General features: G+C 29.0%; 7 protein-coding genes across 8 annotated transcripts; 4 read left to right on the top strand and 3 right to left on the bottom strand.

Annotated features, from left to right (window-relative positions):
- Positions 1 to 43: 43 nt before the first annotated feature.
- Positions 44 to 2,512, top strand: LOC126770454 (uncharacterized). The gene is made up of 3 exons (XM_050489832.1): positions 44 to 189; positions 1,176 to 1,417; positions 2,188 to 2,512. The coding sequence occupies exons 1-3, from the start codon at positions 104 to 106 to the stop codon at positions 2,442 to 2,444; spliced, it is 585 nt and encodes a 194-aa protein (XP_050345789.1). The 5' UTR covers positions 44 to 103; the 3' UTR covers positions 2,445 to 2,512.
- Positions 2,513 to 2,523: 11 nt separating this feature from the next.
- LOC126770459 (uncharacterized) lies at positions 2,524 to 4,191 on the bottom strand. The gene is made up of 4 exons (XM_050489838.1): positions 4,001 to 4,191; positions 3,519 to 3,642; positions 3,355 to 3,381; positions 2,524 to 2,784 (listed from the first exon to the last, which is right to left on the bottom strand). The coding sequence occupies exons 1-4, from the start codon at positions 4,080 to 4,082 to the stop codon at positions 2,670 to 2,672; spliced, it is 348 nt and encodes a 115-aa protein (XP_050345795.1). The 5' UTR covers positions 4,083 to 4,191; the 3' UTR covers positions 2,524 to 2,669.
- A 1,568-nt stretch (positions 4,192 to 5,759) lies between these two features.
- LOC126770455 (uncharacterized) lies at positions 5,760 to 7,186 on the bottom strand. Its single transcript, XM_050489833.1, has 4 exons — positions 6,974 to 7,186; positions 6,674 to 6,792; positions 6,446 to 6,600; positions 5,760 to 5,975 (listed from the first exon to the last, which is right to left on the bottom strand). Exons 1-4 carry the CDS (start codon positions 7,110 to 7,112, stop codon positions 5,807 to 5,809), a joined length of 582 nt encoding a protein of 193 aa, XP_050345790.1. The 5' UTR covers positions 7,113 to 7,186; the 3' UTR covers positions 5,760 to 5,806.
- Positions 7,187 to 9,165: 1,979 nt separating this feature from the next.
- On the top strand, positions 9,166 to 11,613 carry LOC126770446 (leucine-rich repeat and death domain-containing protein 1-like). The gene is made up of 3 exons (XM_050489823.1): positions 9,166 to 10,296; positions 10,737 to 10,825; positions 11,123 to 11,613. Exons 1-3 carry the CDS (start codon positions 9,236 to 9,238, stop codon positions 11,383 to 11,385), a joined length of 1,413 nt encoding a protein of 470 aa, XP_050345780.1. The 5' UTR covers positions 9,166 to 9,235; the 3' UTR covers positions 11,386 to 11,613.
- A 196-nt stretch (positions 11,614 to 11,809) lies between these two features.
- Positions 11,810 to 12,906, bottom strand: LOC126770456 (nucleoside-triphosphatase THEP1). Its single transcript, XM_050489834.1, has 4 exons — positions 12,725 to 12,906; positions 12,383 to 12,639; positions 12,120 to 12,314; positions 11,810 to 11,912 (listed from the first exon to the last, which is right to left on the bottom strand). The coding sequence occupies exons 1-4, from the start codon at positions 12,768 to 12,770 to the stop codon at positions 11,847 to 11,849; spliced, it is 564 nt and encodes a 187-aa protein (XP_050345791.1). The 5' UTR covers positions 12,771 to 12,906; the 3' UTR covers positions 11,810 to 11,846.
- A 901-nt stretch (positions 12,907 to 13,807) lies between these two features.
- On the top strand, positions 13,808 to 16,619 carry LOC126770452 (probable enoyl-CoA hydratase, mitochondrial). Its single transcript, XM_050489831.1, has 6 exons — positions 13,808 to 14,059; positions 14,948 to 15,124; positions 15,375 to 15,523; positions 15,654 to 15,858; positions 16,004 to 16,191; positions 16,452 to 16,619. Exons 1-6 carry the CDS (start codon positions 13,945 to 13,947, stop codon positions 16,515 to 16,517), a joined length of 900 nt encoding a protein of 299 aa, XP_050345788.1. The 5' UTR covers positions 13,808 to 13,944; the 3' UTR covers positions 16,518 to 16,619.
- Positions 16,620 to 18,807: 2,188 nt separating this feature from the next.
- On the top strand, positions 18,808 to 22,885 carry LOC126770447 (uncharacterized). 2 transcript variants are annotated; one of them, XM_050489826.1, is made up of 6 exons: positions 18,808 to 19,280; positions 19,451 to 19,603; positions 20,148 to 20,325; positions 20,555 to 20,745; positions 21,407 to 21,589; positions 21,890 to 22,885. In XM_050489826.1, exons 2-6 carry the CDS (start codon positions 19,460 to 19,462, stop codon positions 22,592 to 22,594), a joined length of 1,401 nt encoding a protein of 466 aa, XP_050345783.1. In that variant the 5' UTR covers positions 18,808 to 19,280; positions 19,451 to 19,459; the 3' UTR covers positions 22,595 to 22,885. The 2 variants fall into 2 exon arrangements, with proteins under 2 accessions (XP_050345783.1, XP_050345782.1); XM_050489825.1 differs by having other exon boundaries at positions 21,404 to 21,589.
- Positions 22,886 to 24,883: the final 1,998 nt, after the last annotated feature.

Genomic DNA, 24,883 nt, shown 5'->3' with positions numbered 1-24,883 from the left:
TATATATAGCTACTAGCTTTAACTGTTCAGTTAAATTTGAACACTCGCGTAATCCCATATCAAAGTATTAGGTATGTCTGAGTGTTAATAATAGTTACTGAAAATGAAACGACTATTACATTTTGTTACAGTATTTTTTGTGTGCAAAGGTGTTACTTTAGAAATAAGGGGGAGTGTGATGATAAACAAGTAAGTAGATGGTGTCAAATATATAATTTTCTATATTAGTGAATTTTGTTAGTAAGTATTCCTACGTAGAGAATCTTATATTAAACCTTATATCGTTGGTTCGTCGTGGATGTGATGCCACCCGCATTAGTAATGTTTTGTCTTCACTGAGCCTACTTACAGAACATTGAACAGATAAGTGGAAGTGCAAGTATACAAACACTATTAGTTTTTTTTAGCTGCAACAAAAGTATTTCGGTCAATAAATATAGCAGCGCTAGGGGTCGAGGAATTTTCAAACCGACAACGTTCTTAGTTACCGACGAGTCGGTTGGCGTGGTTGGTAGATACTTGCCTTTCACGCCGAAGGTTATGGGTTCGATTCCCACCCAGGACAGACATTTGTGTGCATGAGCATGTCTGTTTGTCCTGAGTCTGGGTGTAATTATCTATATAAGTATGTATTTACCAAAGAAAAGTAGTATATGTAGTATATCAGTTGTCTGATTTCCATAGCACAAGCTTTGTATAAGGTTTATTTGGGATCAGATGGCCGTGTGTGAAAAATGTCGCAGGATATTATTATTATTATGAGTTAGAGCTGAATTAGTCACGGGAAGAACTCTCAGGGTTTTTGTCACTCTCAGCCTTTTCTTTCAACGTTTGAGCCTTAGTACACGAAAGTACATACATTTAACGAAATAAATGCCAAACTAGACAAAATACTCAACACATCTTACAATACCTAACTTTCTTAATACCGACATTTTTAAATATCTTTTCTTTTTAAATTTAACTGCAAAATATTTGAATGTTATATATTATAATTATTAAATATAATACCTATTGCATATTACAATAAGGAAATACTAGAGTAATAATATATTTATTTATTTTTTTAATCTTTGCACATTAATATAACTTCTATTTCCTTCTTCTATTTTTGCCTTAATAATGATATCATTCTTAATACTCTGTAACATACCAAAAAATAATTAAATTTACAGATTGGCCAAAGTAAAACCAGTGGGTGCAGTTGTTAACAAAAAATTTGTTCCTCTAACGGAATTTCCGCCACCCCACGTTCCACACTCTCATTCTGGCAGAAGACATTTCGAAGACGAATGCAGTAAACGGCCCCCAGCACAAGAAGTGTACGACGGGAATAAAGTGAATATTATAGGAGACTATTATGACGATAAGGTGGCAAGAACCGTCGCTACTGTGATCATACCTGATCATATCGATTGTAAGTTACGATTATATTTTTTAATACTATTAATAAAATTATACATCATAAAATATGGCATTCATTTGTTTCGCTGGCCTTTAAAGAACAAGGAGGTTCTCAATCTAACTGTTGGTTTTTTTGCATTTTATTTCATATCATGTTACTTAAAATGAGTTCCATCCTTATTCTTCTCTTATATAAAACAGGAACCACTTTAGAGTAAATTAGGCTTGACTAGGAAAAAATTAATGAAGTCGTCTCTTCTCCGCCGATTCTCATTATTTTTATTACAGACTAAGAATATAGACTAAGGCTAAAAATTCTCAAGGGAGAAGAACTTCCTCCTCCTTCTACTACTATGGAATAAAAATTAGGAATTATAATAATACATAACTTTTAAAAATATGATTTTTTGAATGCGTTAAATCTTTAAAAATGATATTTTAATGAACAAATATCATATTCACAAAATCTGAGTTTGCGTCGATTCTTTATTTTCTATTTTTACTTACCTAAACTATGTATGTGTTTATTATGCTACTTAATAAGAAAGGAGGCCGAAAACTCGAAATATGGCACAACGTTACTTTTTTTAATTTAACGAATCCACTAAATTTATGCGTACAGTCATTAATTGAACCACAGGGTCAAGAATCAAGACTATGCATATGAATATCGGTGTCAGATTAATATATACATCTATTATAAAATATAATACATGTATAGGCACTACTCATAATCGCGGCACTAGTTATACTTCTAACACTATTATTATCTTCTTTCCACAGATAAACATTTCCAAGTAACTACACAAGTGCCGTACTTAACTTTGGGCGCAATAGAAGCATTAGGCTACCACCCAAGCACATTAAAGAGTGAACATCCTAGCGAATGCGAAAAGATCTATCAAGACCATATTGCTGAAATGTATTCCGATGAAACAACGGATTATTCGGAAGAGTCTCTGGAAATGGCAAAAATGCCCGTACAACCTATGACATCATCTTTGGAACAGCGTTTGAATTATATGTACGATAATGTGTAAACCCCTTAATATCTTTTGTACATTTTTATATTTTATAACATTTTATATGAATTAATAAAGAATAACGAAATATATTGCCTTTAGTTTTATTTTTAAAACTCAAATAGAACGAAAAAAATAAACACTTTCTATTGATTATATTTTTAATTACTTAATTTTGAATTCTGCTCCTTATTCTATTTTCCCTTAGAGCTAGTTGAGTTCGTATTAAAAATAAATTAAATACTACACCGGTCCCGCTTGTAAGTTAAATTTGTTTGGCAATTTTACATCTTTGTCTTTTTCATCGACTATTTCATCTGTCTCGTCGTCATCGAAATCATCTATATCTAGAGGGTTTCTGAAATATTTAAGTTTACATTATAAATAAGGCAACTATGTATTATATTTTAACGTTAGACGTTATAGAAGATCTGAAAATAAATAATTGCTTTAATGACATCAAACTCCTGTTAAAATTTTATAGCAAAATCTATTGAAAGTATTTTTAACATTACAATTCAATATGCAATTTGCAGTAAACTGTATATTTCTTGTGTAATGTTATATCATTTTAGAGTAGTTTTTATATAAAGATTTTATTAAAAGCCGAGATGGCCCAGTAATAACGCGTGAATCTTAACCGATGATCGTGGATTCAAACCCAGGTAAGCACGACTGAATTTTCAAGTGCTCAATTTGTTATTATAATTCATCTCGTGCTTGGAAATAAAGGAAAACATCGTCAGTAAACCTGCATGTGTCGAATTTCACTGAAATTCTGCCACATGTGTATTCCACCAACCCGCATTGGAGCAGCGTAGTAGAAAAAGCTCCAAACCTTCTCCTCAAGAAGGGAGAGGAGGCTTTAGCCCAGCAGAGGGACATTCACAGTCTGTTACTGTACTGTACTAATATAAAAAATACTTACTTATTCCAATCAATTTTATGTCGCTTCCTGAAATGGAAAAAAAAATGTTTAATTAATATAAGTACCAGTAAATAGTATAGTAGTACTATACTATTTACTGCTAATACATTAACCTTTTCATATAACCTCTCAAATGGTTTCACGTTATCTGAAATTAATGTTACCTGTTCGTAGCGATGTAATCTTGATCCATATATTCTTCTGATATTTCAACGGAAAGAGGCTGTCCACGGTGATCTTGCAAGATCCCAAAATATCTTGGTGCTCGGGTTACAGTAAACAAAAGACCTGGACAAACAAACACAATTACTATAAATTTATCACCAATTTTTACGTTGCAGACGAGGTCATCTTAGAGCGGTACCACAACTACCACATATGTTTAATTGATAACTAATACAAAAGTTATATATTTATTTATTATTGTATTAGGTAGGCGAGCGGGCAAATGGGCCATGTACGAATTATTAACCTTGGGAACTAAGACGTTATATTTCTTGTGCCTGTAGGACAGTAACACAGTACATTGCTATTTGGTAGAATATCTGATAATTGGGATGTAAGGGGTCCTACACACACAGCCCTACCATCAAATATAATTATTGTTGTAGTTGTATTTAACTGAAATAATTTGTTAAGTACTTACTGTCATCTACACTGTAATATCCTTTGAATAATAATGACAAAACAATTAAAACAATTTGAAGTTTTAATTGTTTCTCACTCATTTTTAATTATTTTATTTTTTATTGCTATACCCTTTAAAATACTTCTTTTACTTAACAAAGTCACCGTACCATTACTATGGCCATCACTTGTGTGTGAAAAATAAATTGGAAAAACTAAGTCAAAATTTTGTGTTTCGTAATTATGCTCTCAAAACTTCCTCTAAGTTGAAGTTTTGAAAATAAAAGTTGTTGACCCAAACTTATCCATTGTTGTAATCGTTGTTTCATTTCGTGTTTAGAAAGAACACGTGACTTGAAAACAGTTAATCTACGTTATAACACTCGACCTCTTATGTTATGATTACAGATCGTGAAATAAATAATTTGAAAACTATAATTTTATAAAAATATAATTATATTTTTGATTAAAATCAGAACTACTTTTTGTAAATATCAATTAACTGAGATTAGTAATTTAGCAAGCATTTTAGATTAGGCCCTTGTCCAATATCATAGGCTTTAAAAAAACATATTTATAATTTAAGATACCTACACAAGATTTCATTTTGTATAATAATTTCTCGCGGTGTGATCATAGAAAATTTATAAATATGAAAAAGCAACAAGCGGTCAAACGTTCATTATTATTACTGTATCTAATAAAAAGGAAGATAAAAATACCTATATGTATTTAAAATAAAAGTACTTTTAAACTTTATTGAATAGAACCCCTCTTTGAAGTTAGTTATTTTTTATTGAAGAAGTTATTTATGTTAAAAAATGCATGTAAATTAATATTTATAGTCTTCTATAAATATCTATATATTCAATATTAAAATGATTTACACATTCTGTAAGCAATGATGTACAGAAAAAAATAAAAAAAGAACAAAACACATATACGTATACGTATGTAGATTCAAGCCGTACTTGCATGTCTAAATACATTACACAGTTAGGTATCTAAATTTCAATTATTTACTTAGCATTCTTTGTTCACTCAAAGCGTAGATCATAAAACATGAGAATCCTGTAATGATTGGCTGTTTTTTTTTAATTCTACTGAATAAGAAATACACCTAAATGAAACAATTTATCATTCTGTTGTTCACTTTAATTCTAGTAGTTTATGATAATAACTGAAGATTTAGTCCGTTATTGAACCATAACAGCCATTTTGAATTATTGAATATTTACTTAGTCTGGAAACGATCAACAGCATATATATAAAAATGTGCCGCCTTTTGTCCAAGTGTAAGTGCTTATATTTAAAAAAAAAAACTAAAAATATTGTTAATATAAAAAAATATAGAATACAAAATTTATGCAAACATTTATTAGAATCAAAGAAAATGCACACAAACTTATGTATAATATCTATTTATTTAATCAAAACAATAATGAAATCAGTAGGTGCTGAAAAAATCCGGTATCGAAAAATTACTGCTGTAGGCCATTGTAATCTAACCAGCCTATTTATAATTTTAAAATCCGCTACTAGTACTAATCATGTTTCTCGTAGTTATAAATTTGTCGTTATTAAGAACGTAGGTATCCGGATGGTTCGATAGCCAGTATATAATACGGGTAGTATTATATACTGGCGAGCCAGCGAGCGATAACTTAGTTACTTAAGGCTAGTATTAAAAATCAAAATTACACAAATCCTTACAAACACAATACAATAAAAACATAATGGCGTACACTCTAATAATTTTAAATAAAAGAAAATTTAAGAGGATATCAATTTATTATAGAATTAATTTTATTTAAAATTCACAAAACTATCTATAGAACAAATTCCCTTCCCCTCCCCACAGCCGTCGTCCACCATAGCCAATCAATTCTTGTCGTATCGCATTGTACTTTTTGAAAAACAATTTCTTAAGAATACGTTTACGACGTTTGTCTTCTTTTAAACAAGATTCCAGTTTATCCATACAGACATCTTCCCTGTAAATACATCAAATAAGGTTTAAAATTGTGAAACAGGTCTACTTGCTTAGAACTTAACACCAATTCTATGTAAAATAAACTAGATTCGACTAGGACCTAGTAGGCAGTAAGGTTAAGTTAACACTTTAAACAGTGCAGTTAAAAAGAAGGTAATAAATGTATTCAATTTTAAATAACATTTTCTAGCATGATGAAAAGTTAGTATGTTAATAAACGACTAGGATTAAAAGCTGGAATCATAGTTTATTAATTCATTTGTTATTGATTGTCGTCAAACTTCAAGTTATAAAAACCTATGAGGATATGACATCCACAAAAATACCATTACATCATAATGTTTAACAATGTAAGCAATTACTTATTGTATATCCTTTTTACATGCATTAAAAACATATTTAAAATGTCTCCGACTTCGACACCAGATAAATTAAAAGTAACTTATTTTTGTTTGTGTGAAAGTTACTTACTTATAATTTTGATCTAGTAACAATTTGATTGGTTCAGTTTTGGTATATTTATCCGGAAGTCGGGATCCAGGAGGCATTTTAGCCAGTTCCTTCATTACCCCCATAATTGTGTTTTCAAGTTGAGCTAATTTTGGAACCATAAGCCTTTTAATCACCTGTATATAAAAAGGCCACAATTAAATAAAAAAATAGCATGAGATAGTTTATTTACATCAAAAGTATACATACTTTTCCACATTTATTACCAGTTTTACACGGTGTTCTGAATTTTCTACCAAGCTCCATATTGGGTAAATTTTGTATCTGTGTTATCACGTTTGAAAATGTACCTACAGCTGTATTTTGCCCTGTAAAATGTTTTTTTTTTCATAAAAATATATAAATATTTAAAATATATAGTTTCAATTCTATATCCATCTACTTCCACTATCATTTTATAATCAATATATATTATGAATTAGATATTTTAAAGATCTAACAAAAGCTGATAGTAAATACTACAATTTTAAAAATTACGAAAATACATACTCATTTTCTCTCTTCTTGTTTTGCCTACTCTAGCTATATCCGGTTTATTATATTCATCTGAATTTTTATCACATAATACACGGTGATTTATAACTATGAACATAAATAGCACCTTAATTAAAAATCTTTGCAAAATCATTTTAAGTCAGTTATCAGTCAGTATGTGCTGTCGAAAACCAGTAACGACTAAAAATTTACCTCTAGCAGTTTATAAACATGCTGCCTTAACGTTGTTGAATGAATTAGGCAAATACAGCGTCATGAATTATTGTTTATAAACATTTTTATATGGTATCGAACCTACCCTCAGAAATATATCTCATTATATGGCTGGAAGAAATAAAACATTAAAATTGTCATATTTCCACTATGTTCAATGCCTCGTTGGTCTAATGGCTAGATATAAGATCGCTGACCCGGAGGTCTTAAGTTCAATTCCCAGGTCGGGTTAATAAAAAGTTATTGGGTTTTTCTATCAGAAAATTCTCAGTAGCAGCCCGGTGTCTGGAAGTTATAAGTGTGTACACTTCCGTGCCTCGGAAAGCACGTAAAGCCATTGGTCCTGCGCCTGAACTCTTTCTAATCGTGTGGGATTGCCGTCCCATCTGATTATGAGAGCTAAAGAATAAAGAGTGCACCTGTGTTTGCGCACACACTTGTGCACTATAATATCCCCTGCGCAGTTGACTAACCTCTCTTAAGATTGGCCGCCGAGGCCGAAATCGGTCTGGAGGACTGTATTATGTTCAATAGATACCTATTTGTTAGACACTTTAAAATACCACTTTAAATGTTATAATCGTTCTCGTAGTATTACTTGTAATAATATAATATTTTTCAACTATTTTTTAAGCGTCTACTACACTGTGGACACGCTGTTCATCCAACCGCGGTTACAAAAGCAACTCGACTCGTCGACTTAAGACATGGCAATTTGAAAAGAAACTTAATCTCAAATGATGATGATGGTTGAAAATAAACTTGTTCATTTGTTTGGGAAGGGTTTTTTCTTACAGTGTAGCCCAACTTTTTATTATTTGTATTAAACCCTCAAAAATATAAACAATAATTCATTAAATATATAATAATTAATTAATCGTAACAAAAACAAATAAACTGAATTTTTAATATTTCTTTCATATTGAATCAATTCATTTTGATTTTGAACGGTATTTTTTTAATGACAACATAAAATAAAAGCAGCATTCAAAAAAATATTATTATGAATCATAATAATCGCCCTCTATATTACAGTTGAATTAACTGTCAAAATCTGCATATCTTACTTGAGACACTGATTGAAATAATTAGCCAGACAATAATAAAAATACTACTGAATCTCTACCAATTTCTGTTTGAATAACACGTTTAAGACTTGAATAATTTATAAAAAATGCCTGGATGGTCCACACGCTAGCTTTTAAGGCTCAGTGTTCTGAGATTTTGTGATAAAAAATTCTCAATAACAGTCCTTGAGAAAGAACATAAAACTCTCCAGTCGGGATTATGGGTTTCTCGCGCCAACACCATGACCAATGCGGGAATGGAGAGAACATCTGTGTTGTACATTTTCCTGCGGAGTGTGACGACGAGTGTCCTTCGAAAATGGTCGCCGTAGCCAAAATCAGTCAATTAGACATCAGTCAATCAGGTAATGTCATGTCGCATGGTTTTCTGGTGTGTTGGTTGGAATTTTTAGCGGCCAATTCGCTTCATACTTTTGATCGATCACCAAATTTCATTGCGTTTGTTTTGGTCTGATGTTGAGAATCCAGAGCTCTTTGAAGTTAAACACATTTTAAATTTGGTAAAAAAAATAGGTTGGCAAAGCTAATAAATGGCTTAATTGGTTGTCTCAACATGAGGTTCAGCATTTAATGTCAGAAAACAACAAAAATAAAACGTCCATATGTAATGAAATGACCGTTAAAAACTAAATAACAGCTGACTCAGTACATAATAAAGTCTGGCTACACTCGATGAGTCATGAGTTCTTTATAATGCATTTAATATTTAATACTTATTTGAGTATCATCTACCGAATCAAAAATAATACTTCATATAAAAAGTATTTCAATAAAAACCTATTTGAGTAGTTTCCATTTTCCGTTTTAAAATGTCTCTGACCGTTGTCAACCGCCTGTTGTATATAATGAATTGTCAATGTCACTTTAAAAGCACTAACTCTTATCAACAGCAATTTTGAGGTTATAGTTATAGTTATTGTTTTTATAATACCAGAAACTTTATACTTTGTCATAAATGGAAGAAAATAAAGAAAAATTAATTGCGACAAAAAATTGTCTAACCACATTAAAATTAATAGAAGAAAACATAACTGTCCTCGATCTGAGCCAAAATTATGTAAATAATATCATAGAAGACAATATACAGCTACCTATAAATCTAACTGAATTATATTTAAAGCACAATGAACTTACTGAAGTGCCTGTTCCAGTATTAAATCTTGAAAAAATTAAAATTTTAGATATTTCGTTCAATAACATACAATATTTTGACAACACTCCAAACTTTTACAAAACAATTGAACGATTAAATATATCAAACAACAATCTATTGGGCCCACCATACTGGATATGGTCAGAGAAATGTAAACATTTAATTGATGTTAATATAAGTTTGAATATAAAAATTACAAATTCTCTTGACAATGCTTATTTCGAAGAATTACTCGAATACAATACACAAGTCACTAATCTAACGATAAATAATTGTATGCTAATAAATCATTTAGAATTATTAGGTACATTTCCCAAAGTAAAAGTGCTTATTATGGGGAGTTCCGAAGTAAGCAATTTTTGTTTTACAAACAAAATTGAAGAAGTGCCTTTTAATGGATTAGATAAATGCTGTGATATAGAAATATTAGAATTAAGCAATGTAAATATTCTCAATATTACTCCTAGTATAAAAATATACAAAAATTTAAAGAATATTAATCTTTCACTAAACAAATTGTCTGGTCTTCCAGAAGAATTCTGCAACTTAGTTAACTTAGAAGTATGCATTTTGTCATTTAACAATTTATTATATTTGCCTGATAACTTTTGTAAACTTGAGAAATTAAAAAGTCTTTTAATTGATAGCAACAGCTTGTGTATGCTTCCTGAAAATTTATGCCAATTACCAAACCTTAGAACACTAGACTTGTATGATAATTACCTTAATGATGCACCAGTTGAAATGGAAAACCTAATAGAAATAGACCTGGCACAAAATTATTTTGATGAGCCAGAAAATGTTGAATACATAAATAAAAAAAATAAAATTAGATTAAGCCAATCTGAAAGATATGACGGAAGGTAATTAAAAAAATTTACTAAATTTCATTTCATTTATAACAAAGCATATATTTTTGTATTTTCGTTAAAACGAATGTGCTCTTGACCAAATTCTGATCATAGATTTTAGATCGCAATCAAAAAGTAGGCATGAGTAGTAATCAGGATGGACTAGCAGATGTACTATCCGTTTTCTTATTCTGATAGTGTAACGGGCATATGTCCTTTGGTTTTTTTCTTTACTTTTTGAGGAATCCCAGGCTCACATAGGTTCAGTAAAATTACTTTATAGAAATTAGTTTTGTATAGTACTTTCTAACTGACAAATTGTAATGTTAAATGAGTTACTTTATAAGATAGTTCAGTAAGATAGTAAAATAATCAACAGTTGAATTTCAATATAATGCAAGATCAATATATACTAAAATTACATTTAATAATAATGTTTTTTTTCTTTTAAGAAAATTAGAAGTCAAAAAATCAGATAGTGAATATACGAAGGATGAGACTGATGAGGAACTTTTATTTAGTGAAAAAAGTGAAGAGAAAGGTAAAAATATATATATTTTTTTATAGTATGTTTACTCACTTAAATAGCTTTTAATTTTAGACAACTTTAACAAATGATTAATTACACAAAACAAAAACAATATTACTTATTAAAAAGAGGTTCTGATGACTCAATGCTAAAGTAAAAATAATTAAATATAAATAATCAATAGTAAAACATTTTCTATGTTAACTTACACAGTTATTATCCTGTCTGTTAACAACTGTTTTGAATATACAATTAGTAATTCATTAAGTAACATGTATTCAAAGCAACACCTTATTAATATTATTGCAGAAGCAAATAACAGATCTCTCAGTTCTCCAGAAGATTGGGACTCGGATGAATATTGGATTCCACATTTCCCTCGCCAGCAAACTGCACCACAATCGAAATGGCTTTACTTTGTCAAACAGAAAATGAAAGAAGGCAACTTCTGTCCCATGGATGTTCACACAGAACCTATAGCTGATAAAGTTAAATATGAAAAACTGTGCTATCCTCAAGCTGAATATGAATCAGATGGACAATTTGACGATTATTCTGGCGATGATAGTTGATATATATATTTTTTTTCTTAATAGGTAAATTTTCGAAAATAATATAAATAGTATTATTGTACTATAATTTACATACTAGCAATAATAATGGACTGACTACCTCGATTATTTGTTCTAAATATAATAATGATCTGTATTGAAGTAAAGAAATATTTGTATGAGATTTTAAGATATTTCAAAACTTCTATTTACCTATTACTTCTAAGTAAAGTTACAGTTTTATTCAATACAAATATTGTAACCTTATTATTTTATTATTTCTAATAACCACAAAAAGTATTAACTAAATGATGATTGCATAATGAATAGGTATAACATACTAAGGTATATGTGTAAGCTTAATTTTGTATTCCATTTGTTTTTGGTATGATTAATTTTGTTTACAATTAAAAGGACTAGTAACTTAATTTCAATAAAAAACATGTCCAGAATCAACATAGATCTTTTTGTTTTATTTATATTTACAATGATAAACAAATTTCATTCAATATTTCTTCCTGAATATTGTTCCGGTTTTGTCTGGTCACCTAAAACAAATAACTGAATGTGTAACTTGTGATAATACAACATAGAAAAAGAGTAAGTATCAATTTTACTATAGACATGCATTTTGGTGTAAAATATATAAAATAAGTATTTTTAAAAACATATATATTATAAGTAAATACAAATATCTTTGATTCTCATAAGAGTTATGAGTAGCTTTTAAAATAATTGTAAAATGTTGTACTTACAGTCCATACTTTTGTCATACTATTATTCCTTATAGATTCTATAAGAGGATCACTCTTCCTTGCTGGAATTGTGGCCAATACAAGATTTTTTGAATCAGGAGTAAAAATTTCCATAATTCTAGATTTAAATTTTGAACTGAAGAACTCCATTTTTCCTATTTCATCAATCACTACAACTGATTGAAACTCATTGGTCTGAAAATTACTATCAATTATATATATAAACAATGTATAAGAATAATAAAATGTTTTAAAATAATTACTTTATTTATAGAGGGTAATGCTACATTCTCAAATTCTTGTATGAGGACACCATACTTCCCCACAGTATATTTTGCAGGATACTGAAGCAGATTCTGATCTCTAGCTAGACGCCCTCGTGTGCCATTTAAAGTAACAACATCGAAGCCTTCCCTACATCGGTTTCGTCTAACCTCTTCAGTCAAGAATCCTATACTTTTAACACCCTTTGAAGTCAATAAAGTACACAGTTTTTTTATTAATGTAGTTTTGCCCACTCCTGGAAAATAAATAATCAATTATAATGATTAATTTAAGCAGGACAAACTTAAATACCGAGGTTTTTGTGCCTATAAATACCTAACCCGGATCGCCGGTGATGATAAAAAATTTAATGTTCTTTTCCATCATTATTCTTTTACTGAATAAACAAACAAATCATTGTAGGTATTCCATGCACGAAGCGTTTATATTGTAATTTTTTTTTTGTTCATTAGTTTTCAAAATATATAATAACCAGCTGTTAATGAATTAATATTTATTTATATTCTCATTGACAGCTATCTCGTTTTGTCCAAAGAGAATATAAATCATTTACTTCTTATGGACTTTGTTTACAATAAAATTATGGTTTATTTCTTCATTATTATTTTTAATTTATTTGTATTTTTTCAGTACTGTATATATGTATTCCAAAATATATAATAAATAAAATAAAATGACTATGACACATATAACGTTAAACCGATGCGTTGGGGATATACACATATACCATCAGTGCACAGAATAAAATATTACACCAAGCGGAGATCTTGTATTTCACAAACTTTGACAGCCGACGTGCTTAGCAGATTTTTGGGAACAACAAGGCAATTGTAGAAATATACTCTTTGAATGGAAAGCTATGGGTATGGGTACGGTATACTGAGTGAGCACCACCCTATTACTGTAATGTTATATAGGTACTAGATCAGGACCACTAAACTAACTATATCATTGAAGCCTGTTCCAGAAACATCGTGCTACAGCCTTCGAGAGGCATTAATGTAGCAACTGAGATCAAGCCACAGCACCCTCGCTTCGCATAATTCAAAATTAATCCGAAATCATTGTGTTGTATAATTTGGACATTAACAAAAAATAAATCACATAGTTAAACAACTTTTGGGTTTTAAAATTTACCGCCCGTTATATTTTGTTCTTGAGAAATGCTTTAAAATTACAATGCGTAAAAATACATTGTTCATGATTTTTATCTCCTTTTTCATTCAAAGCAGTGGGAAAAGTTAATAGTTTTAATTAATATATTACTATTTCTCGTTAATTTTGTTATTTAGCTTATTAGTATTTGATTTTATATGAACTATGATTACACATATCAAACTATAAAATTAGTTGATTTAACTGGCAGCCCTGGAGATATCACTTATGAGATTTGAGTTATCAGTATTTTTGTAGGCCGACAGTGCTATTTGTTAAAGGCTAGTAGGTTTCAAAGTTCACTTACAAAGTTAATAATATTCCACATCCACATTCATCTTCAGTTTATTTTTTGACTCAGCGGTGATAGTACATTAGCCAATTAATGAAAATGGCTTCAGTTACCGCAATTACTCGTGCTTTATTTAGCAAAAATGTTATAAATACCGGTCGTATCGCGGCAGTATCTAATACCAGTTTTATAAAATTCTACAGTACCGGTAACTATACTTGTCCACATTTAAACAATATTCATAATTTTGCGTCATTATTGTTTCTATTATTTTAAATCATATAAAAGTACATTTTATACAGATTTTTAAATATAGATATGTTTATTATTTAAATGACTAACTCGACCTATATATATATTAAGTATTTAGTTACTATGACTGGCATCGCAGTTTAATTTAGGCGCTATTATAATTGAGTGGTAAGAGTATCTCTACTGTATGGAAATATTCATATTATAAACTAATATATAAATTATATTTAATTTTATATAAATTATTATTTATTAGGTATATTGCGTCCTTTGCTTCAATAAAAAATTATTTCAAGAACACTTAATTATATGCATATACATGTATATTACAGCATTACAAAGTATATAAAGGTTATGATAGAATATGATAGTATTTGATATTAAATTGGCTAAATTAAATATATTGTATGTTTATTTAAAACAATTTTACAAAGTATTCTGCAGTTTTTGTAGGTCTAAATTTGCAATTAAATTTTAACCATTTATACCTTACTAACTGAAAATTTTCAGTGACTTGGTGCTTGTGATAATATAATCTGGTATAATAAATATGATTGATTAAATATAATCTTGTTTTAAAACATGTTTTTTCTTATATTAGATTATTGACTCATTGCATAACATTATTTAGCACACTATCTAAATTACTATGTGACCTTGACTCCTACAAAAAAACCTTATCATTTATCTTGCTGATGACATATATTTAACTTTAGCTTTTAATGTTTAATATACAAATATCTTAAACGGCTATAAGATACTTTATCAGTTTTTTACATGAGTACATATTCTTAATTGATACAATTAATTATGTGAAAATATATTTTTACTTTACTTTTTACAGCTCCTGAATATGAAAATATTAAGATAGACATTGTAGGTGCTAAGAAAAATGTTGGCTTAATTCAATTGAACCGGCCTAAGGCTTTGAATGCACTTTGCAATCCTCTCTTTAAGGAACTCGGCAAGGCAGTCATTGATTTTGACGCTGATGATAAAATTGCAGCTATTATAATAACTGGTAAATAATATACGAATATAAATATGAGAATTTTAAAAGGAAATTCATAATATGTTTCAATTATTATATGTACAATTTAATTTATATTATATTTATTTTTTATATATTTTATTTTTATTTATATTATATATATTATAAATTTCAATTATTATATTAGAATATAATTCAATATTCTTAAGAACAATAATAAAAAGAAAAAAATGTAAAATAAAATATACATACATAGAGGCCATAATTTTGTTTCTCACAGGCAATGAGAAGGCATTTGCTGCGGGAGCTGATATTAAGGAAATGCAAAACAATAGTTACAGCACTAATGCAAAAACTGGCTTTTTAAAGGAGTGGGAAGATATATCAAACTGTGGAAAACCCATCATTGCTGCTGTCAATGGATTTGCTGTTAGTATTTATTTTCTATTTGATTTGCTGTTACAAGTCTTTGAAACATGCAAACAAAAATATTCTGTAATATATAGTTACATGTTTGACACAAAATTGAGTTTACAATTAATTGCAATCTGATTCTTAGCTTGGAGGAGGTTGCGAGCTGGCCATGCTCTGCGATATTATTTATGCTGGAGAAAAAGCTAAATTTGGACAGCCTGAAATCAATATTGGTACTATCCCTGGAGCCGGTGGCACCCAGCGATTACCACGTTATGTTGGCAAATCTAAAGCCATGGAAATTGTCCTCACTGGCAATTTCATTGACGCTCTTGAAGCAGAGAAAATGGGTAAGAACAGTTTAAAAAATATATTATATATATATTTCACTCACGGAGTACAATATAAAAAGTTTAATATTATATTAAAATTGCAATAGAACTTAAATCTAGAGTAGTTAGTATAAGGTTATTTAATTTTCTTTTATTCTATTAGGTCTAGTTAGTAGAGTCTTCCCTGTTGAGAAACTTCTGGACGAAACTATCAAGTTAGCAGAGAGGATTGGAACACATTCTCCTCTGATTGTGAAGTTAGCAAAGCAATCAGTTAACCAAGCTTATGAAACAACCCTAAAATCTGGTCTTCAATTTGAAAAATCAATATTCTATGGTACTTTTGCTACGGTAAGATTATTTATGACTTTTTCATTTTAATATACTCTTATTATTTTGATTAATGTAAGCACAAAGTGACACACCATTTTCTGCTTTATGTTCTTTTACTCTTCTTGACTCGAAAGTCGAAACAATTGTCGTTTTGCAAATAAGACAAAAAAAATGACATATATGTACTTATTTACTAACAACTATGTATGTAATATCCTATTAACAAATTGTGCTTAAGATAAATTATTATTTTTGTTAATAACATTACTCTCTTGCAGGAGGACAGAAAAGAAGGCATGAGTGCATTTGTTGAAAAGAGACCTCCTAATTTTAAAAACAATTAAGTAGTTAACAATAAAGATAATTCACAGAAAGTGACTTGAAAAAATTTGTATCAACATTGTAAAAATATAGTTGTAAGAAACAAAAGAATTTATAGAATTATACACATTTGCATTTTTTTTATATTGATACTGTTGAATTATTAAAAAAGGTATACACATATATATTTAAAAAAAATCTCTTTCATTAACCATTCAAAACCTTAATCTTCCTTTATCATATACATATCATTCATTATCACTTTTATTCTTGTTTTTAAATAGATCAAAGATATTAAGACAAACCTATAGACAATGTATTACTTTTTATTGATTTGACGTTTTGACATATTCAGTGGAAAGTGCAACGCGAAAACAGTGGTTATGTACTTTGTGGTAAGGCATTTCTAGCACTATAATAGGATATACCACTATAGTAGACTTACAGCAGACCTTCTGCCTGACGCCAAAGCTAATTAGGAATGTTTTTTGATAAAATGGATTAAATCTATGGCGTAGACAGAGAAACAAGATCAAGACAATAGAACCATGGGGAGAATAGACCAAGGGGCCGTGAAACCGCGATTGAGACAAAGATAGTTTGTTTATGTGTTGCGTATAATGTTGCCATAGTAACTGCATCCCCTGTTTTGGGAGATAAATAATTTTCAGGATTTAACTAAAACAAAATAAGATTATTAAATTTTATTTTTTAATATCTATTGAAATATGAAAAATATTTACAAAATATTTTTTTGTCTTCCAACTACATCCAAAAACCGTTGCATTGTTTGTTTTTGTTTCCGTTATCAATAGTACTTCAGCATCTTTATATGGTACTGGATTAGCATTCTCTTCAGATGTTGAAATCTAAAAAACACAAATAAATTATTAATAAATAATGGTTACCACATATATATCTATATTAACCTCTTGACTCGGAATCTAATATCATTATAAATTCATGAAGAATGTTAAATAATGTTGTCGTTAGGAAATTATAAATAAGAGAACGAATAAATTAAATTAGCATATTTTCATATAACGAAGCAGTTTAAGTTATTATTGGACTTAGTATTTATTTGTTTACTTTGTCGACGTGTCGATATTTTTTATCGAAAATCGGGCCTTTTTTTAGCTGGCGCTGGCAGCACTCACATGATAAATAATTATAGGTTATGAATGATAAAAACTGGAAAATCCTATTGTCTTTAGGATTTTAATGCAATATAAGGTTCCGTCATGCTATGGCATAAATAAACACCACTGAGAAACTATATTTAGGGACAAAATAGTCGTACTTACGCGTGAAAACACACGCCGGCATTTTTCTTCTTGATATCGCTTTAACATGAAATAATACGATAATACACCATTGTATAACCTTCGATATTATATAATGATTGTTTCTCGGCCTTTTCACTGAATTAGAATCATTTTCTAACATTAAAATAAGCGAAAATTGAACAAAAAACGCAATGAACGCACCAACTGTCGAGTTTGTTTCGCTACTTAAGTAGGGAAACAAACACCAAAACTGGTTACGCGATAAGAGACAAAAGATATGATAATTCTATCTCTGTCTAAACCATTTGTAACGTAATTTTCGTTCTCTTTCTTGTGTAAGTGAGAAGGAAATCGTCATTGCGTCTATTAGTTTCTCTGTCTACGATCTATGGTCAATAATACATGTATACCATTCGGTTGGTTCTTGGTCCTGGTAAGATGTGTGTCCTCTTACTCTGCTAAAACTATATTGTAGAATTCAATTTTTTTTATAAATATTGCAATAAATATGCATGTTAATATTTTTTTCTATATATATATTTCATTCAAAATGCGTGTGATTTTGATAATGATGAGGATGTCATTATTACAAAAACAGCCAATATATTTTTACCATGCTAGTGTAAGTCAAGATTTCTTATTTTTCTGGTGTGTATTCACAGTCTCCAATATCTTTAATAAAGCCTGGCATAGAAAGGAAAGATGACGAATACAATAACTCAACTTATAAAATAAGTTAAGAAGATTACAAAGTTAACTTTTTGTTTTAAGCTTCTAGTAAGTGCAATTTATAGAAATAAGTATTTTGCTCAAGTTCAAAGTTCTTAAGGTTTTGTTGTTTACTTGATTTATATAATCCAAAAAAACTTTTAATTAAATATGTTATACTATACACACTATAACATATGAAAGAGTCTGTACGATGTAGTACTTTTGCCATTTCCTACACTAAGAAATTAAATAGAAAACTGTCAATGCAATGTCAAAGTTAGGGTTAATAATCAACATCAGGTGTCAATATAAATATTTTTAGGTTTAGTGCATGTTTAAGCACAATTATTATATATAAACACTTCAAACATTTTATTAAAAAATAACAAGTCTAAACATTAACAACAGATACATGACCACGAATTAAAAGATCTTCATTGAAACAAGATAAATACGAAAGCCAGAAAAACATAAGAATCATAGTTCTTAATACTACTACTACGTTTACCATGAAGTATAACAATATACCAAAAAAATAATCTTAGTTTAATGAAAAATATACAAGAAAGTAGCTATTTATATATATATAGTGGGAAGTAGTTTAAAGAGTTCTTCATGTTTTGGGATCATGTGTACCGAAATGGGCATATTATGCAAGAATTTGAGGATATAGAAATGCATAAAACAAGCGTGTCCGTATTTGTGGCGTTGTTTTACTTGGAAATGTTGTATATTTTGATTATGACCTTGTCAATTCTGAATAGACTTAACCAGAACATAATAGCTTAAGTAATAATAATTTTTTAATTTAATAAGGGTAGCGAATAATGTAACTTTATTTCTGATTTATTTTAAAAATATATTGTTTTATTATATTGATTAGTTATTAGATTTAAAGTTAAAAAATTTAAGTTCGATTTATGTTGATTACGATTTTAATAATTTGTTTTATCTTTTAGTTAATAAAAATGGTTGAAATAATTCAAAAGAATGTTTTGGAATGTCTGTATTTACTAAAGGAGGGAACAAATGAAGTTTTTGTAAATAATTGTCAACTATTAAAACAACATCAGATAAATGGATTGAGATTTCTTTTTATGATATTTAAAAAGGTGAGCTGAAAAAGGTACTCACTGCTAAACCCAAGTTTTTATATGTGTGCTGAGATAGTCCGCTAAACAAAACATGCTTATTTTTTAAATAAACATCCTAGTTTCAAATATATGCAAGCATCACAGTTTTTTCATGTAATTTATTTTATTAATTATGCTTGGCAATTAAGGTAGACATTGTCAGGAAAACTGCATTGTCTAATTAAATCATCTTATATATATACACCTATTCATATGGAACCAGTGTGGTGGAATAAGCTAGAAAACTTATCCCGGAGGAAAACTTTACCCAGCAGTTGTTAGGGGGGAAAGACAGGCTGGGGTTACCCCATGTTCTTTTCTATACCTCTGACACTATGTATCAAAGTTTCATGGTGATTGGTTGAGTACTTAAGACATGAAAGCATAACGAACAAACAAAATCACACTTACTTTTATAATAGTAGTAAGCGTATACCACAATTGCATCAAAATTATAAGTAAAAAACATGTCATATCAAAGCAGCTATCAGTTTAAAAAATGCTTTAACTTTTTTTGTTTTAGAAAAAGCCCGGTGCAATTGTTAATTTTCCACATCATTGTGGCAAATCAGTAACTGTTGCATTATTTTTATATGCAGTGAGAAATTTACTAGAGAAGCCTGTATTAATACTTTGTAAGAATGAAAATGATATGTATATATGGAAAGAAATTTTGTTAAAATGGACTGAGTTTAAAAGTGGTTAGTAATTTAGGGATTTATTAAGATACTAGATATGAGTAGAACAAATCCAAGGCATGTGGGAAAATTCTAAATGATACAGATTAGTAGTCCAACTGAAGTTAATGTAAATATATTAATTTTGTTTGATATAAATTCAAAATAGTAAAAGTGAAATACTTATCTTCATAATATCATTTATAGGTAACATATTTCTACTTAAAAATGATTATTAATTTATGTTTTACAGATGACATAATAATAGAATCCACAAAAGTCTTGAAAGGTAAAAAGATCTTTGTGAAAAATATAGATACCCTGGGATCGTATCAACAACACAGTTGGAGCATTGTTATTATCAAAGATGACTCAATGAACAAGGAAATATGTCGGATCTCTGATGCTCGGTACAAAATATGGATCACATCCACTGATATGAAGGTAAATTCCTAATAGTACTTGTTACTCAGCTCTACTCTGCTGGCTTCTTTTAGCACACATGTCATTATTTGTTTAGTTTAATAGTATGTAGCAATAAAAATGTTTCTTTCATTCTTTCTTTTCAAAATGTAATAAGGACTTTTTAGTGAAGTTCTGTACACTGTGTAGCCATACACATCATATCATATACAATAAATAATAATATTAAATTTATTTATTCTCTCCCACAGACGATAATGTTTACATTTTTTTTTTAATAAATATATAAATACAGTTATATGTGGAAGGGGAGACAGGAGCCCAAACTAGTTTGCCCTGTACTAAGGGTCTCGTGGCTCCCCCACTTGGCTTACCCAAGTGCTACTATTAGTAACTATTTATTTATTTAATTTTACAGAAAACAGGAGAAACACTAGGCTTTTACAATATATTATCTAGTAATGTATATATAACAATGTATGAAATGTGGTAGAATAATTGAGCCAAATTGCTAGACTGATAAGTTTTATACAAACAACATGTTTTAGCTGTAACAGTACAACAAATTGGCCACTTAATAATAGTAAAATAAAAATCTTGTCAAATTACCTTTTTGGTGTTTCAAACAATAACAATTTGTTCATAATTGAAGCAAAATAATTTTATCTTTTAATTTCAGAAGGATCTTGCTATGATGGCCTTTATTTACGATTGGCTATATCCAAAATTTAAGATAAGTGTGAAGGACTTTATACCTAACGAAAATAATCTTAAAGACATGTATCTGAAGTCTATATATCTAGATACATTTTTAGAGGATTTCGTTATAAGAGAAGAGAATATAAAACAATTTAATAATACAAAGGTTTGTACCTCATGTTGATTATTTAATATGTCAATTGACTTAGGAATATTGGAAACAGCTATTTCACTCATTATAAAAATGTTTCTCAAAGCCATTGTAATTTCACTTGGCACGTGAAATTACATCGTTTTAAGAAAGGCAAGCAATTTATTACAAAAAATTTAAAAATAAATAATGCCAAACTACTTTTATATGTTATGTAACATATAACAGAAGTGTTAAACAAAATACTGCATGAATCAATAATAAATGTTTAATATATTTAATACAGCTAGCTAAAATAACTTGTTTCCTTTTTAGTACTCTTTACCATCAGAATTAACTACAAATCTAATTAATGAAAATAAGTCAAAGTTAACTAGAAAAAATAAAGATGCCACCGGCACTAAAATCAAAAGATCAAGAAGAATTATTGATGATGATATGATAGAAATACAAAATGAAAATGAAAGTATAGCAATCAGTTATCATATAAAAAATAAAAACTTTGTTGTCAATACTAGTAATCAAAACAATGAATTTAAAGTGAATGATCTGAGTGGTGATAATGTTATAGGAGATAATAAATCTAACATATGTAACTCTATTGAGTATAGACAAAATGCAAGTGAAGTTCTTAGTGTAGGTATGGCATGTGATATGAATACAAGAATTAAAATAGATTTTACAGAACCAATGAGCTTTGGTAATGCTATTGAGGAAATTGTTAAAAATGAAAATGATATGCAGATAGAAAATTTAAATGAAACTATTGATTTAAAAAATTTTATTGATACAGATGTTGAAAATCCAGATACAAAAGAAGGCATAACACAGAGTAAACAAAATGTTAAAGAGGAAAAATATAAGGACATTATAGAAAATGTAGAAACAACTATAGATGGAGATAAGACACGATTAAATGAATCTGTCAAAGGTCACAAAGACGTGGACACAATATTATCAGAGTTAGAAGAAAGAACTTTGAAAAAATTCAAAGGATCGTTTTTAGATAGCATATTTTAAATAAGTTCTTACTGAATTATAAATCGAGTTATATATATTGAAAAAATATATTTTATTTTGCCAATTTTATACATTTTGCATTATTAAGGAGTTTAAATAAATATTTTATAGCTATTCAAAGTAGAGTAGCTTTAAGTGTTTTGTTTATAGTATAACTATGGTTTTAGTGCATGAGTTGTATAAACTATTTTATCGTGTCTAAATGTAATGCTTAAAAGTTACTAGCACAATACTTACGAATGTCCGTAGCACAGATAACCTGTATTCAAATACACTATGGAACACTTCAAAGTGGTTTGTTTTTATATTTATAGACCCCGTCAATAAATATTGCACATCGACTTTTGAAATGAGACAATTGGCTAATTTCGGCTTCGTAGAGCGTTATCTGTGTCGCACGAAACACTAACAGCCCAGTATCTATTAGGAGTTGTAAAACAATTATGAGTTCTGTGTAATTCAATAAAATACACCATTTCATTCTACATATAAGTACTATCTTTAGATTATGTAATATAGAAAAATCTTTTTTGTATCATTTTGACATTATTTTAAATTACAGATGTAGTATAACATAACAAACACAAGGTAACGATGCGATTATGCTTCAGATATTTTTTTAACAAAAAATATTCAATTCTTATTTCACAAAGAACCAGTCTATTTTCATATCTAAAATATTATTTTGTTACATGTAAAAGATAAATTTTAATGTAAAAATTTAATTACAAACTAGAATTAAATTTATCTATAGTAAAATAAAGAGGTAAAGTTTGTGAGGTTGTGGGGGGTAATCTCTGAATCTACTGAACCGATTTTGAAAATTATTTTACCAATAGACAGCCACATTATTTATATGTGTCATGGGCCATATATTAACCCGAAAAATGAAAAAAAACTTTTTCGTGGTAGTCGGATTTGCAAAGTAAGTATACGAACGCTGCCTTAACGATGAGAGATATATGATTGAGTTCTAAAGAAAAGTTGTAAAGCTTAATAATGTCTACAAAAAAGTCAGCGACAGCATATGTCTAACTTTTATATTGAAGTCATAAAAGTAGTTTTTTTATATAAAAAATAATAATATTTAAATCGTTAGGTCATGTTTATTGGTCATATTATCAACAATGATAAATTCTTTTTAAAATAAGTAAACTTATCGTCTCAAGTGCTTAAAACAAAAGACTTTTCCCTTTTACTTCATACAATTTGGACGAATGCTTAAAGAGATAATACGACATAGGTATGGAACCGCGAACGTATCGTAATCTCATCAATTTTTCCGTAATAGCCTGTGAATGTCCCACTGCTGGGCTAAAGGCCTCCGCACCTCTTTTTGAGGAGAAGGTTTGGAGCTTATTCCACCACGTTGCTCCAATGCAGGTTGGTGGAATATGAAGAATATGAAGATTTTCAGTAAAATCGACACATGCAGGTTTCCTCACGATGTTTTCCTTCACCGTCAAGCACGAGATGAATTATAATCACAAATTAAGCACATGAAAATTCAGTGGTGCTTGCCCGGGTTTGAACCCACGATCATCGGTTAAGATTCACGCGTTCAGACCACTAGGCCATCTCGGCTTATCTCATCAATATTGAGCGATATTTCTATTAGACGGTTTTTCTCAATTACAACACGTCAATCTGTTTAAAAATAAAAATACAATTTATATATAGAAATAAATTGCTTTATCACCAAGGAAATTTTATTTAGATAAAATTTATTTTTTACGGTGTTTTCCGTTTGCATAGTTTAGAGATAATTTAAAATACGCAAGACAATTTTATTAATGTTCGGCCAACGCGACTTTTGGCTGTCAGGAAATGTATCATAGCACTTAATACTAACCGAACCACTATCAATGTTTGCCGCCCAACTAGGCATGGTCCAGCTAGTGTTCAATAATTAAAAAAAAAAAAATATATATTCTGTTTGCAATTTCAATACACAATATTTAAATTTAGAAACAATATTGAGTAAAAATAAATAAAACCAATAATATTTTGCAACATTTATATATTACAATGAAATGTCTTTCATACAAAGCTTTGTTTTTACAGGAATGTAGATTTATCTATTTAACATAAAGAAAATATATTAATTTAAGCAAGATATTTATTAACATGGAATATTTCGTAAAACTTACATTATATATATTTAAATGAGTTCGACTTAATACAGAGTAGAAATAAAATGTTACACAAATATTCGTCCTAAAAAAATATAATTAAAATTTGTAAACTTAGTCCTAGGTTTCCTTTTATAAGTATAGTTAAGTGAGTATG

Source organism: Nymphalis io, chromosome 9 (assembly GCF_905147045.1).
Source record: "Nymphalis io chromosome 9, ilAglIoxx1.1, whole genome shotgun sequence".
NCBI classification, from domain to species: domain Eukaryota; kingdom Metazoa; phylum Arthropoda; class Insecta; order Lepidoptera; family Nymphalidae; genus Nymphalis; species Nymphalis io.
This window is presented reverse-complemented; position numbering and strand designations above follow the sequence as displayed.